General features: G+C 40.4%; 1 protein-coding gene across 3 annotated transcripts in view; it reads left to right on the top strand.

Moving 5' to 3' along the window:
• ARHGAP10 (Rho GTPase activating protein 10) overlaps positions 1-16,209 on the top strand; it is a 335,363-nt gene that overhangs the window by 93,450 nt on the left and 225,704 nt on the right. For 2 of the 3 annotated variants that reach the window (XM_022599764.3, XM_022599763.3), the window contains exon 4: positions 14,929-15,000. The exons of the other annotated variant lie outside the window; for it this stretch is intronic. In XM_022599764.3, the coding sequence (XP_022455472.1) occupies positions 14,929-15,000 (72 nt within the window). The remainder of the gene's footprint in view (positions 1-14,928; positions 15,001-16,209) is intronic. 3 annotated transcript variants of the gene reach the window in all.

Raw genomic sequence — 16,209 nt, 5'->3', positions numbered from 1 at the left:
ACGTTTCCTGTGTTTCAGTTCCTTGGGCTTGTTCTCTGCTTCTGCGGAATCAGCTAGCCCTTGCCATAAACTAGTCAATCCTGACGTGAAAGAGTAAAAAGCAGGCGTGGGTTCCTGCTATTTACTCCCCCACCTCCAACAGGGGGCGCCAGAATGTAACCAGTCCGCTCAGTCAGCTCTCTCATCCAGAGAACTGGTTCCCTTAGTGGGAATTAGTTCCGCTGAATCCACAGTTTCATGAGGAAAATATTTTCATTCAGATCCTGTCGTGAAATACTCAAAGGTATGGCCTAGGCTCCTAAAACAAAGAGCTGAGGGGAAACTTAGGGAAACTTAGATTTAACCCCTTCAATGGAAAAAAAAAGGGGGGGGAACAGGAACAGTGAGGTGGAGGGATTTGATTTACAGCACAAGTTAGTGACAGAGATGAAAAGAGCATCTTTCTCCTATCTCCTGGTCCTTGCCTTGAGCTCCTTGAGATTTAATACCCTCCCCTCCACCTTCGAATATGGGTGAGGTGAATGTGTATCCCCCAGGCAACAGTCAGGAGGAAACGTGAATTTGGTTTTTAATTCTCCTGGCCTGTTTGGACAGCTGTAGCCCCTCACTACTTCAATCAACAAATCACTTAAGGACCGCTGAAGGAAGAAATTATGAACCCTGATGGTGGATGGGAGACCTGCCATTGAGACCTTCTGGATGGGTCGAGGAAGTGCCAGTATTAGTACCTAAAGAGTGGGTGCCAGCATCTTGGAAGAAAATCCCAGACACCGTAGTATCTGGGATTTAAGGGAGCACCCCTTAAAGAAATGGTGCAGCTCCAAGATTCTTGATGGCACAGAGGAAGAAATGTGTGGGGAAAACCAGATATTGGTGACTGAGCTGAAAAGTGATTTGGATGAGTTGGACTCTGAAAAAGCTTTAGAAATATCTGAAATATATTTTGCTTATTGTCTTTTTAAAAATGTGTACACAAGAGGGGTATGTGATAAAAATATATCTAACTGCCCAAAGAGCTTTTTCAGTAAATATAAAAGCTCTTAGAGTTAAGATAGTAAATGAAGATGTCATCGTCAGCATTTTTTTAATAGTATGTAAAAATATGGAGTGTCTTAGTATTAGTGGCATGTTAGATTTAATGAATCGCAGTACTGCGGTGGTGATCGGAATTGTTAGAGGTCCAGGGGAAGACTAGTGGCCATGATAGTGTAGTGGAAAGAATATGGATTTTGGAAGCAGTGGCAGCCATGAGGCACCCCCAGATCTCCCGCTTCAGGGAGTGGAATCGACCATTGGGCCCAGCTGCTGTAAGGTTCCATCGCTGCTTTAGTGTGAAGGCCATGCGTCCCAAGTCTGCCCCCAGCCAGTGAAGTGAGCACAGCAGGGGTACTAAAGCAGGCTCATTCCTGGGGACTCTGGAGTCCTCTGACAGGCAGCCTTGGCTCGAGGAGTCCCTGATGGTCTGGTCAGACTTTTTCTAGAACCGCACTGCAGTCTAACATGCATCCGCCCCACCCTCCTTCTCCCACCTTGTCTCCTTCCCCTGGGGCCAGACCTGCATTGCTTGCCTCTTCCACCCTCCCCTGGCTCCCTCTCCCTTTTCTCTCATAGACGTTTCCCCTAATAAATTTCTTGTATTTTGAACCCTGTCTTGGTGTCTGCTTTTTAGAGGACCTTGTCTAATCCAGACATAGACTGTTCTGAAGGGGAGAGAACATGTCCATACAGGAGACTCAATGTGGGCCTTCACGGTGACTGTTATCACCAGCAGTAGGAAATGTTGCATTGATCCAGAAATGCTGTTCTTTATACTATCTAAATTTGTGAGAGAATCCCACTTCGTTCATAAAACAAATATGTTTGAATGCCCATTATGAGCTGGGCCGTGTTCTAGCACCTGAGGATACAGTGAGGACTTAGGCCCTTTTCCAGGATGAGGTGTTTAGCTGGTGGCTGCATAGCAGAACGAGCTGTCAAGGGCCTTTCTGCCCCAGGCCCTCCCTTTTCCCTCTTGGCCACTCAAGGAGCCCAGGCCTCACAGAAGGACTGGAGAGCTCATCTCTTTGTTGTTGGTCAGAAGTGTAGGTGTTCTTTTCTGAATAGTTCTCCTTTCTACTTCTGTCTCTGTCTGTCTCGTATTTTCTTTCTTTTTAATTTTTATTGGAGTCTAGTTGATTTACAATGTTGTGTTAGTTTCAGGTGTACAGCAGAGTGAATCAGTTATACATATACATATATCCACTTTTTAAAATTCTTTTCCCATGTAGGCCATTATGGAGTATTGAATAGAGTTTGCCTCATATTTTCTCGATTCAGTAGTTTATTGCCTTCTTATTCATGAGGTTCCATTTCTACCTGTGCCACTGAGTAATACCATTCACCTCAGAAATTAAAATTTTCTTATTTAAAGCTACAAACCCACCAAATTTCCAGTTCTCTCATGATGCTTTTACAGCTTTCTGACAGGCTTATCTTTCACTCCGGTGGGGTTTTATTCCTTCTCATCATGTTCTGCCCAAGTATTTATTTTGTCTAAAAAATGCAAGCCAGGTCTTTATGTCCCTCAGGCACAGAGGGAATGAGGCTCGAGGTTAAATATCTGAACATCCTTATTAGGTTAACTCACTCCTACTAAACCCAATAGCTTTTGTTTGAAGATTCTCGATTTTTCCTAAGTATGATTTAAAACAACGCCAAAAACCTTTACTGGTGGGGTCTGTTTGATTTAAATAATCTGAGTAAAATTGGTACTTTTTTTCGATTAATGTCCTTCAAAACTGATGCTCCCCTCTCCCCGCCACGAACGCTACGATATTTGTAGAAGACAGGCATTAAGTGAACCTTAAAATTTTGTGATACAATGACCTAACATCTTTTTTGAGAGCTAGGTCATGGCCAAACCTCGAGGGAATTAACTCAGAGCAGAAGTTGTCGGACCTTGAGCTCAAATCCTCTTCTTTTGTTAGGTGTCAAGCTATTCAGAGTTTAGCACTGAAAGTTGATAAAAACTCGGCAGTTTTTATTCTTGGACTGTCTGAATGAAAGCATAAGTGTGGTAAGTGAAGTCATGAATTTGGAATATATGTCAGTATTTTACAAATTATGGTTCCCAGGCTTTTCAGTGAAGTTGCCTTGGTCTGAAAGAATCAGACATTCAAGGAGCCATTTCACATTAATTGGCTCCTAATTTTCAGGTGTAAACTCTGCAGAATTAATGTGCAGTCCCTCTGCACCTGTGTCTTCTTTAGAGCTTTGTGTACAGGTTCATTAAGACGCTCTCCAGTTCTTGTCAGTTTGAGCTATTAGCACTATAAAATTTAATTTCATTTTTACATTAATTTTTTTTCTACCAGGAGGGATCAGCTTAGCTTGTGCTGTACTTAAAAATAAAATATCATCCAGGGATTTATTTATTTTGAAGTTAAAATTGCTTCTAGCATGATATCCTCTTCTTTGTTTTACATAATTGTGTTAAGCAGACAGAGAGCAGGTATTATCCTTTATAGTTGAGACTATGCAGGCAACAAAAGAGAATTATTTTTCCTGTGGTCTAAAAACAGAACTAGTTAGGACAAAGGCCAAGTGAGAAAATGTTGGTCTCCTATTTGTCTCTGCAGCAGGGTTCTTTTAGAAAAACCAATTGTGAAACTTTTTCATTTTTTGCCAACATTAGAGCCTTTTTAAAAAAAAGTGGGAGGACTCTGTTCTTCGTTTAAATTTTCCCTTTAAGATTTGAGCCTAGATTGGTGGGGGAAGGTATAGCACAGGGAGAGACTGGTTAGATGGAGAAAAAGGTAGCAAAGGATGCATGTGGATGGGGAGTAATCTCATTAATTAAAGTGAATTGGTTTAATCAGGAGAAAAATCTTGTTTAGGAATATTGAGAAAGATAGTACTGAAATCAGTTTGACAAGATTGTTTAAGGTTCTGAAATTAAAAAAGCATTAATCTGGATTCTCTCAGTTGCATGGTCTGAACAGAAAGGGAGTTTATTAAAGAGTATTAGGTAGCTTACAGTATCTTTATCAGTTTTTGGGAACTGGGAATGATGCTGAGAGTCGCACTACAGAGCTGGGCTTGGAGAAAACAGTCACCACTGTTGCCACCAGGTGTGTAGAACGATACAGTGTGCACCCGGCAACACCACTGCCCCCGGTGGTTGTTGGTGGAACTGCTGCATCTGGAAGGAATAGTTGCTACCACCCGCCAGAATCTCTGTTCACTGTTTTTTTTTAAGCACTAGCTTCCAAATCAAATTCTTGAGTGGGAGCATCTGATTAGTGGAACTCTGGCCAGGTGCCAGGACCTCATGAAAGGTGGCAGGGAAAGCAAGTGTCTGTGCTTTTCAGCTTTTATAGTAGAAGGTGGGTTTTGCCCTATTTGGGAGGAGAATTCCTCAAACATAGGAAGGGGTTTCAAATACCAGGTAGCCCAAAAGGGCAGATGTACACTACTTATAATGTTTATGCCTGATTGTAAGGCAACACCATTTTCCCATGAAAAGATTAAACAAAATATTTTTGGATAGCTTGAACTTACACACTTTTAGGTATGCATTTATGTGTCTGCTAGATAATCAGATGTGTATTTTCATTATTTAGTTGATTAAATGTGTGTCTGTATTTAAAAATTAAATTATCAATGTATACTTTAGGAATATTTTCCCCATTTATTTCATGAAAAAGTTATTCCAACTCTTGACGACTTTGGCATTAGCGTGTTTACCACGGACACATTTGGAATTTTTCAGCACAGCTTTCCTCGTGGCCACATCCGTCTGAGTTATTTGAGATACAGCCCCTTTTAAAGTATCTTTCTGATGCTTTCATTGGAAATTTTATCTCAAGTCACAGGTACCCCCTTAGTGCACATTTGGACAGTCTCACTTAAAAAAAATTATCCCTGAGATGTATTTTTATGACTTTCTTTTTTAAAAAATTTACTTTGCTGAAGTCTAGTTGATTTACAACGTTGTATTAATTTCTGCTGTACAGCAACGTGATTCAGTTATACGTATATGTACATTCATGACTTTCTTAATGCAACTACTTAGCTTGTTTTTTTTAGAGCGCTTTTTATGATATTACTGACCACTTTTAAGTGGTCAGTAATATTACTGACTTATTTGAGGTCATCTCCTGAATGATAAATAAATCTCTTAAATTTCTCGGCTTCCCCTTGCGTTTGTAACCCAGACCTGTTTGTGAGCTCTAAGCAGCCGAAACTAGATGTGATTGGGGCCGTTTTAGGCTAAGATTCCTCAAACAATTCTTTGTTCCTCAAAATGATGGGGAGTGCACTCCTTCAGGAGAGTGTAAGAATTCTTATATAGGGCTAAGTCCCTTTTTTCCCAAGGGACAAGTTTGGGAAAAATATTCCTTATGTTCAGATATGTATGAGGGTTCCTTGACATCCTTTCTCAAGGTTCTGTTTCAAGGAAAAATAAGAAATATGTCTTTGCTGAACGGTTTCTTTGCTGCTGTTCTTGACGTTGGAATTGGAAAGTCGAGTTTTCGCTTCAGTCTAATGAAATGGGAAGTCCCTGGACGGTCATGGGAGAAAACTGTGGAAATTCTCCTTTGCTCTCAGATTATGCATTCCTTTGGGGTCAAGAACACATGGAATCCAGGCTTAAAATAACGAGGTCCGTGGGGGAATGGACATAATTCCTTCTGTTTCATTAGACTCAGTCTGTCCTCCTTAGTGCTGAGTGATTAGGAAGGCAGGATGTCGTGCTTCTGCTGGTTTATTCATTGTTTGATCTGGACTGAGACTTGAAAAAAATTACTAAAGATATCCTAGGATGCAGTTCTGCCTTTGTTGCCTTTTTACTGAATATGGGTTTCTGGTCCTAAGCCCCATTAGCATTAGAATGTATCAATACATCAGAGTTTAGCCTTTGATCTCAAACGTGAGGGAAATTTAAAGTACCTGCAGTGGTTTCTCCCCCCACCCCCGGTAGAGTCTGATTCTCTTCCGGTCAGCTAGTATTGTCAAGAGATTCTCAGCGTTGGCTTAAACTGTAGGGGTAGGTAAAGATATTACCCTATCTTTTCTTTCCTTTTTTAGACATTTAAGCTCTCATATCCAAATGTCTTACAAAAAGGGGTTTCAGACTCTACCAGTGGGAAAAAATGTAATCCTTCAGACTGTTATATAATAAGCTTGTTCTTTTACTTTGGATTGTGAAGTTTGGATGGATTCTGTGGTTTGCCATCATAAGGCAACATGGAAATGTAGTTTGCGTTTCTGCCTCTCCCAACTCATGTGGAATCCCAGAATCAGAGAGATGGGTGGGACCTCAGGGGTTTCCTCGGCCAACTTCCTCTCAGTGCAGGAATCTGTGACTCTGTCTCTGGACACCGGTCACTTGCTTCTGCCTGTTGATACGGAAGGAGCTGTGGGTGGGGAGGTGTCACATTACCTTGCTGGGTCCATTGTAATTTGTACTGAATTCCTCTTGATGGCGAACCCAAACCTGCTCTGTAGCTTCTCCTCCTTAGACCTGGTTTTGTCCTCTTCAAGCAAATCAAAATGATTTTTCCTTCTCTCATGTGGTACCCTTTTAAATATTTGAAGACAGCTTTCATCATTTTCCCTCTAAATGTTCTCTTCCTCCCCAGTCTCATTAAACACCTCTGATTTTTATTTTTTTAAACCTGTTCCTTCTAAACGTTTTTAGCCTTATCTCACATTCCTGCTTTGCCTCAGTTAGAGAATGTCTCTCTTAAAATATGGTGACCATACTGCCGAGATAGGTTCTGATTTTACAGGACACAGTTGTATGATTACCTTGTTTGGATTTGAACAATATATGTAACCTATATATGTGTTCATTTTCTTCTAGGACAATTTAACTACTTTAGTTCATGCTGAACTTTCAGTTAACTCAGATTTTTAGGGGCTACGGCCCCTGTTAAAGTCCACTATTAAATTCACATGAGCTGTTGTTAAGATACTTTTTACACTTGAGCATTTGCCTTTCAAGACTGAAACCTGGTTGATTGCTTATCTCGGGCATATTCTGTGGCGCCACTTTTGAATCCTTTTTAGGTCGAGAGCTACTTGAGCTGTGATTCTCTCATGCAGCATTCAACCTTCCCTCCCAACTTTTGGTGCCTTGCAAATGTACATTTAAAAAATATACAAACATATAAGAGTAAGAAGAACATCTTATGCTGTGATTCTCAAGATAATTCTCTCAGGCAGGGTTGAGTCAACCATGGCCCATGGGCCAAACCCACCTCACCTATTTTATAAATAAAATTTTGATGGACCACAGCTATACTCATTGATACATTATGTATGACTGCTTTTGTGCTGAAATCGCAGAGTTGAGTAGTTGGAAACTGAGGCTGTATGACTCAAAGCCTAAATTATTTCCTACCTGGCCTTCTGTAGAAAAAGTTGGCTGACCCCTGTTCTAAGGTGAGACCAACTGATTCATTAACATGTTTTACGTTCATGTAGATACAAGACTATCCAAAACTCTTTCCAAGGCGCATTAGCAAGGCTTCTTATGACATTTTTTTTGGTGGCTGGTTCAAGTATTTTATGGGAAAAAATATAGTTATATAGTCTTATATGTGTGGTTATAAAAATCACATTCTAAGTTTGCTTTCTCTCTAAATTATTTGATGGATCTTTAATGTGTTAGTATTTGAAAGCTCTTCTCCATACTATTACTGCAGCCGTCTCTTTCAAATTTGGAAACTTTCCCCACCAGAAATTGTCTTAGAGATTTAGGTGCCGTCCCTAAAGTCGGTATGCATGTACCTCTGGGAAAGAAGAGTCATGTTTTGGCATTAGAAAACTTCCATACGCTTATTACTAGCACTTCTAGTAATATTATATAGCACTTCTGTGAAATTATAAAAGGAACTGAGAGATTTCATGGAATCTCTATTTTGAGAAAAAGAAGAAAGCCATCTTTGTTCAATCTACATTGCCTTACTCTGAAGCATTTACCAGCTACTTCATGATTTTGTCCTTGAATAGAATGCCTAGGGTTCAATTCAGAAATTACATAATCGGACTTTCTTAAAGAAGGAAAATGATATTTTTAAATAAAAAATTTAAAAAAATTTTTTTTAAATTAAAGAATTGCATTAGAGTGGTGCCTGTCACAACTACTGTTTTCTTTGTTTTGGAAACAGGCTTATTGACCTGCCAATGGTAAGGTGGAAACTCCTTATATATTTTGTCTACGCTAGTGCTAGCCCTTGAAAGTCAGACAAATATTGCATCAAATTCTCCAAGTGAAGGACAAATATAAAATTGCTCATGTGGAATCTTTGTGTCCTGGTCCTTTTGTGAACGACAGTGTTTACTCCAGAGTATGGAGTTTCAGGGTTTGAATTTTAAAAGATCTTCGTGTACCCATGTTGTTGATGCCCACATCTAGCCCTGACTGAGCACCTCTGGGTCCTGTTCTGATGGCCACTGGAGCCCATCGGATCTCGTCCACCCCCTCCCCTGCTTCCTGACTTCTTCAGGGGCTTTAGTGATGCTGAATTGCTGGTACTTCCGTGCACTGGAAATGCTGTTTTCCCCTCTCTCATGGAGGGCCTTTGTTTTACTCTTATCCTTTGCCTGGAGAACTCCTGTACCCTGTTTCAGGCTCAGGTCTGCATTATCCCCTCAGGAAGTCTTCCCTCACCCAGGCAGCTTCCTGCTCTCACCCACACTGTGCACACCACATCGTGTTACGCTGATGGGCTTACATCTCTCGGGCGTACTCTTACCGCAGGGGAATCGAACTGCTCACCTTCTCCCTGCCTTGCTAGAGACAGTCTCACAAAGCCCAGTGGATGTCCTCCGAAACTCCTGTTCACCTCTCTTAAAGGGCCTTCAGCCCAGGAAGTGCTCTCCTCCCTGTTTGTAATGATTCCTTCTTTCATGCCCCGCTTTATTCAGACTTCGCCCCATGCCTCAAATCTTGAGAACTGACCTTGCCTTCTACTTCTCGGAAAAAATAACTATGTGGTAGCAACTCCTTCAGCTTCTGTTCATGAAATCTACAAACCCATTTGAATGGGCCATTGCTTTCTCCTTGCTTCCTATTACAAGGGCAGGTGGGATCTCTACTCCTGTGACTGGTCAGCATTCCGTCTCCTCCCACGTTAGAGACTTTGAACCATCTTTTCTGGAGTCTTCGCATGGGCATGGAGATGTGCTGTCATCTTTTTTTTTTTTTTCATCTTTATTGGAGTATAATTGCTTTACAATGTTGTAATGTTGTGTGGGTTTAAGTACCGATCTTCTTAAAAAAATCTGCCTTCACTTTACCTCGTGTTCTGTTTCAACCATTGTCTTCTTTTGATTCTGTCCTTTGTGGCCGTCCTTTTGAAGAAGGGTCGTTCCCACAAATGTCCTCACCTTTTATTTATAAACCAGCTCCAGTCTGGCCCTTTCTCCCTCCTTTCCATGGATATTGGTGAGATCTCATTCATTCTTTAGTTTCTCTGCAGCTCACACAGTTAAACCCCTGTCTTGCTTCATCCAGCCTCCATGGACGAGCAAATGTGGGTTTATTCAGGACCACTAGTAGGCTAGGTCCAGATGTGGATGCCTAGGAGATGATACTGGTGCTAAGGGAAGTGAGCTTTAAATTATTTTGAGATGTTGTGTGTCAGCTGGATCACCTTGAAAATGTATGGCAGAGCCTCTCATCTGCTTTCCCAGGTGGACCTTGGGGCATCCCATATTGTTTCGCGTCGTCAGGATTCCTGGCATGTGCTGCTGTGTCCCTGCTCTGCTCTTTGATTTGCCCTTGTTGCAGGTCACATGGCCTACAATATGAAGAGGATAAAATTATCGTATTTTGAAGATGATCCCTTTCCATTGACTAGTGATTGCTCTTATTTCTGTCTGTTGCCTCAACTCTTTGATACCTAAGTAACAAATTGTCAGGGCTGGAGTGAGTGAAGTCCAGTGGCCGGCCTGGGGAAGAGAGTTTAAGCAAGCTCTGGGCATCTTGAGTGTGGACAGGATCATTTTTTTCTGAGGATTCCGCGTCTCACTGGATGAATGGTCTCTTTGGGAGAAACCCGTCCATAATGAAACACTGCAAAGGAGCCTAGGGTTAAATGAAGAATCCTTTCCTGTTGTAAGTCGCTTATTCTTTTCTGTAATTTTAAGCTTGGATTTTTGGGGGCCGTTTTCGTAACAAGAGGGACGGCACACGGTTGTCAAGTGTTTTGAGGGTTGCTTTTCTATTCGGAATCCTTCTGGAGGTGGTGAGAGCGCTACTACTCAGTAGCACATTGTGGCTCAATGCATCCTCCTTAGGTAATATTCCCTTCTATGTGCACTTTCAGCACTGTTTGTTGTAGATTCTTTTTTAATTTTATTTTTATTAAAAAAATTTAAATCGAAGTATAGGTGATGTACAGTATTTTGTAAGTTACAGGTGTGCAATATAGTGATTCACAGTTTTTTTTAACATCTTTATTGGAGTATAATTGCTTTACAATGGTGTGTTAGATCCTGTTTATAACAAAGTGTATCAGCTATACATAAACATATATCCCCATGTCTCCTACCTCTTGTGTCTCCCTCCCACCCTCCCTCTCCCACCCTCCCTCTCCCACCCCTCTAGGTGGTCACAAAGCACTGAGCTGATCTCCCTGTGCTATATAGCTGTTTCCCACTAGCTATCTATTTTATATTTGGTAGCGTATATATGTCCATGCCACTCTCTCACTTCGTCCCAGCTTATGCTTCCCCCTACCCGTGTCCTCAAGTCCATTCTCTACGTCTGTGTCTTTATTCCTGTCCTGCCCCTAGGTTTTTCAGAGCCTTGTTTTTTTTTTTTAAATTGCATATATATGTGTTAGCATACGGTATTTGTTTTTCTCTTTCTGACTTACTCTGTATGACAGACTCTAGGTTCATCCACCTCGCTACAAATAACTCAATTTCGTTTCTTTTGATGGCTGACTAATATTCCATTGTATATATGTACCACATCTTCTTTATCTGTTCATCTGTTGATGGACACTTAGGTTGCTTCCATGTCCTGGCTATTGTAAATAGAGCTGCAATGAACATTGTGGTACATGACTCTTTTTGAATTATGGTTTGCTCAGGGTATATGCCCAGTAGTGGGCTTGCTGGGTCATATGGTAGTTCTTTTTTTTTTTTTTTTTTTTTTTTGCAGTACACAGGTCTCTCACTGTTGTGGCCTCTCCTGTTGTGGAGCACAGGCTCCGGACGTGCAGGCTCAGCGGCCATGGCTCACGGGCCCAGCCGCTCTGTGGCACACGGGATCCGCCCGGACTGGGGCTCGAACCCGTGTCTCCCGCATCGGCAGGCGGACTCCCAACCACTGCGCCACCATGGAAGCCCCATTTTGAATTTATTTCTGTATATGGTGTTAGGGAGTGTTCTAATTTCATTCTTCTACCTGTAGCTGTCCAGTTTTCCCAGCACCACTTATGGAAGAGGCTGTCTTTTCTCCATTGTATATTCTTGCCTCCTTTATCAAAAATAAGGTGACCATATGTGCGTCGGTTTATCTCTGGCTTTCTCTCCTGTTCCATTGATCTGTATTTCTGTTTTTCTGCCAGTACCATGCTGTCTTGATTACTGTAGCTTTGTAATATAGTCTGAAGTCTGGGACCCTGATTCCTCCAGCTCCGTTTTTCTTTCTCGAGATTGCTTTGGCTATTCGTGCTCTTTTGTGTTTCCATACAGGTTGTGAACATTTTTGTCCTACTTCTGTGAAAAATGCCATTGGTTGTTTGAGAGGGATTGCATTGAACCTGTAGATTGCTTTGGGTAGTAGAGTCATTTTCACAATGTTGATTCTTCCAATCCAAGAACGTAGTGTATCTCTCCATCTGTTTGTATCATCTTTAATTTCTTTCATCAGTGTCTTATAGTTTTCTGCATACAGGTGTTTTGTCTCCTTAGGTATGTTCATCCCTAGGTACTTTATTCTTTTTATTGCAGTGGTAAATGGGAGTGTTTCCTTAATTTCTGTTTCATATGTTTCATCATTAGTGTATAGGAATGCAAGAGATTTCTGTGCATTGATTTTGTATCCTGCTACCCTACCAAATTCATTGATTAGTTCTAGTAGTTTTCTGGTAGCATCTTTAGGATTCTCTATGTATAGTATCATGTCATCTGCAAACAGTGACAGCTTTACTTCTTCTTTTCCAATTTGGATTCCTTTTATTTCTTTTTCTTCTCTGATTGCTGTGGCTAAAACTTCCAAAATTATGTTGAATACTAAGTGGTGAGAATGGGCAACCTTGTCTTGTTCCTGATCTTAGAGGAAATGATTTCAGTTTTTCACCGTCAAGAACGATGTTGGCTGTGGGTTTGTCATATATGGCCTTTATTATGTTGAGGTAAGTTCCCTCTATGCCCACTTTCTGGAGAGTTTTTATCATAAATGGGTGTTGAATTTTGTCGAAAGCTTTTTCTTCATCTATTGAGATGATCATATGGTTTTTATCCTTCAGTTTTTAATATGGTGTATCACATTGATTTGCATATATTGAAGAATCCTTGCATTCCTGGGATAAACCCCACTTGATCATGGTGTGTGATCCTTTTAATGTGCTTCTGGATTCTGTTTCCTAGTATTTTGTTGAGGATTTTTGCATCTATGTTTATCAGTGATATTGGCCTATAGTTTTCTTTCTTTGTGACATCTTTGTTTGGATTTGGTATCAGGGTGATGGTGGCCTTGTAGAATGAGTTTGGGTGTGTGTCTCCCCCTGCTATATTTTGGAAGAGTTTGAGAAGCATAGGTGTTAGCTCTTCTCTAAATGTTTTAAAGAATTCACCTGTGAAGCCATCTGGTCCTGGGCTTTTGTTTGTTGGAAGATTTTTATTCACAGCCTCATTTTCAGTGCTTGTGATTGGTCTGTTTATATTTTCTATTTCTTCCTGGTTCAGTGTCAGAAGGTTGTGCTTTTAAAGAATTTGTCCATTTCTTCCAGGTTGTCCATTTTATTGGCATATAGCTGCTTGTAGTAATCTCTCATGATTCTTTGTATTTCTGAAGTGTCAGTTGTTATTTCTTCTTTTTCATTTCTAATTCTACTGATTTGAGTCTTCTCCCTTTTTTTCTTGGTAAGTCTGGATAATGGATTATCAGTTTTGTTTATCTTCTCAGCTTTTAGTTTTATTGATCTTTGCTATTGTTTCCTTCATTTGTTTTTCATTTATTTCTGATCTGATCTTTATGATTTCTTTCCTTCTGCTAACTTTGGGTTTTTTTTGTTCTTCTTTCTCTAATTGCTTTAGGTATAAGGTTAGTTTGTTTATTTGAGTTGTTTATCGTTTCTTGATGTAGGGTTGTATTGCTATAAACTTCCCTCTTAGAACTGCTTTTGCTACATCCCATAGGTTTTGGGTCGTCATGTTTTCATTGTCATTTGTTTCTAGCTATTTTTTGATTTCCTCTTTGATTTCTTCAGTAATCTCTTGGTTATTTAGTAGTGTGTTGTTTAGCCTCCATGTGTTTGTATTTTTTGCACATTTTTTTCCTGTAATTGATATCTAGTCTCATAGTGTTGTGGTCAGAAAAGATACTTGATACGATTTCAGTTTTCTTAAATTTACCGAGGCCTTATTTGTGACCCAAGATATGATGTATCCTGGAGAATGTCCCACGAGCACTTGAGAAGAAAGTGTATTCGGTTGTTTTTGGATGGAGTGTCCTATAAATATCAGTTAAGTCCATCTTGTTTAATGTGTCATTTAAAGCTTGTGTTTCCTTATTTATTTTCATTTTGGATGATCTGTCCATTGGTGAAAGTGGGGTGTTAAAGTGCCCTACTATAATTGTGTTACTGTTGATTTTCTGTTTTATGGCTGTTAGCATTTGCCTTATGTGTTGAGGTGCTCCTATGTTGGGTGCATAAATATTTACAATTGTTATATCTTCTTCTTGGGTTAATCCCTTCATCATTATGTAATGTCCTTCTTTGTCTCTTGTAATAGATTCGCAACTTTTAAAGGTTATACTCCATTTATAGTTATTAAAAATATTGGCTGTATTCCTCATATTGTACTTTATTTCCTTATACCTTATTTTATTTTTTAATATTTATTTATTTAGTTATTCATTTTGGCTGATACGGGTCTTAGTTGTGGCATGTGGACTCTTAGTTGCGGCATGTGGAATCTAGTTCCCCAGCCAAGGATTGAACTCAGGCCCCCCTGCTTTGGGAGCGTGGAGTCTTAGCCAGTGGACCACCAGGGAAGTCCCTGTTGTCTTTTTTTAGATTCCACATATAAGTGATATGTAGATTCTGTCTTAAAATGAGAAGCCCCGAACGAGCCAATATAAAAATGAGTGAGGTTGTGGGTGGAGTCTGTGTGTGGTTCCTGTCATGGTGACCTTGCCAGCTCTCCGAATATTTGGATGACTGACTGTCCTGAGCTCCAGCGACTCTGCTTTGCTAGCATAGCCTAAATCTTCATGAGGAATTTTCAGTGATGAAGGGCTGTCCTGGTACATTTAAACTTGTAGCCACAAACCTAGCCCTCTACATTATGTAGTCTGATCACTAATAATGGAATGTCATCGACTTTTAAATTTCTGAGCAGTGGGAGAAAAAAAAAACCTTCAAACAGAAGTGTTCTGTTAATGAATGTGATAGACCCCTTTGTTGTTTGAAGCCAACCCTCTTGCTGTTTCCCTGAAGAAAGGGCTGTATTGGGGCTAGGTTGCACATTTCCCTGGCACTTTGCCGCACCTCCTCTTCCCCGAAAATATTTATGGAGATCTGGTGTGTTAATAAATTTAGAAGTGATTTAATGGTCACATTGGCAGGGTGAGATAAAGCAGTTCAGTGTGTTGTTCATTTTGTTTCTGGGTGGGGTGGAAGAGGGAAATGAAAGACTAACTTTTTCCTCTTTGGAAACCTAATACTCTGCTCTTCTGTTATCACTCTTGTTCTCTAGGCATTAAGTGTCACCGAAACCCTGATTAAACCCTTGGAAAAATTCAGAAAAGAGCAACTTGGAGCCGTCAAGGTTTGTGTCTAATTTGAGCACACTTGTAAACAGCAACTGTAGACGCCTCTGCTGCTTGAGCGTACGCTCGGTTCACAGTTAGCAGCTTTGAAGGAGATGTTGGAGTCCACCGTCTGTTGTTTAAATATCTTTAAGCAGACAACACGTTTACTCTGTATAGAAACATCTTATCTCTGTAGGAAGGGCAGTGATTTCCATGCCCGCCTCAGCTTGATGGCAGACTGTAGCATCATACTAGGGTTTAAGATTAGAAATGCTGCTACACCAGCATGCCATTGAAACTAGAAAGAGAATATTCGGTTACAGTAAGTCCTCTACATACGAACCTTCAAGCTGCAAACTTTCAAAGATGCGAACGTGCGTTCGTATGTCCAGTCATGTTAAGCTAGTTGACGTGTCTGTAAGATTACTGTACTGTAAGGTTAAAAATGTTTTCTTTATTTTCTGTTTGTTTTTTATGTATTATTTGTGTGAAAAGTGTTACAGACCTATTACAGTACAGTATTATATAGCCAATTGTGTTAGTTGGGTACCTAGGCTAACTTTGTTGGACGTACGAACAAATTGGACTTACGAATGCACTCTTGGAATGCAACTCATTCGTATGTAGGGGGCTTACTGTGTTGGGATGTATTTCCTTCAATTTAACACAAATTTATTGAGCGTCTGTTATGTGCCAACATTGTTATGGGTGCTGGGGATTCAAAGGTGAGTGAACCACAGACTCTGTAATCAGAGCTCTGGGATGTAGCCAGGTTTTCTGGGAATAGTGCAGCGACTTTGCCACTGGGAGCCTAAGATGTATTTAGCCACTTCTAACATCTGCTAACTAAGAAGCTTTGAAATTAACTCAGAGAAGTAATTTCCACCAGCCTCTCTTGAATGTTGTGCATGTACTTGAGGGAGAAAAAATAGCGTTTCCGTGTTGTTGACCATTTTTGGCTTGGCCTAAGGAGACGGGAATAACTTTAGTTTTAGGTAGGGAAGAGAGGTTTTATATTTGTCTTTTTTCCCCCCGTGCGTTGGTGATGTGAGTTTTTTTTTTCTTTATCTTTGTAAACAAACTATTAAAATCCTTTTCTACGAATAAACATTGTGGTCTCCATGGCGATAGCTATACAAATGGATCCAGAGAGGGCCAGCTTTTTAGCTGCTATTTATAGACTCAGCTCTCCTTTAAGTGACCTGTTAACATATTAGACACTTCTT

The sequence above is a fragment of the Delphinapterus leucas genome, chromosome 5, assembly GCF_059928025.1.
Source record: "Delphinapterus leucas isolate spDelLeu-1000000601 "Yukka" chromosome 5, BTC_Dleu_Yukka2, whole genome shotgun sequence".
Classification (NCBI taxonomy): Eukaryota; Metazoa; Chordata; class Mammalia; order Artiodactyla; family Monodontidae; genus Delphinapterus; species Delphinapterus leucas.
Note: the sequence above shows the minus strand (reverse complement) of the source record. Positions and strands in the feature narration are given on the sequence as shown.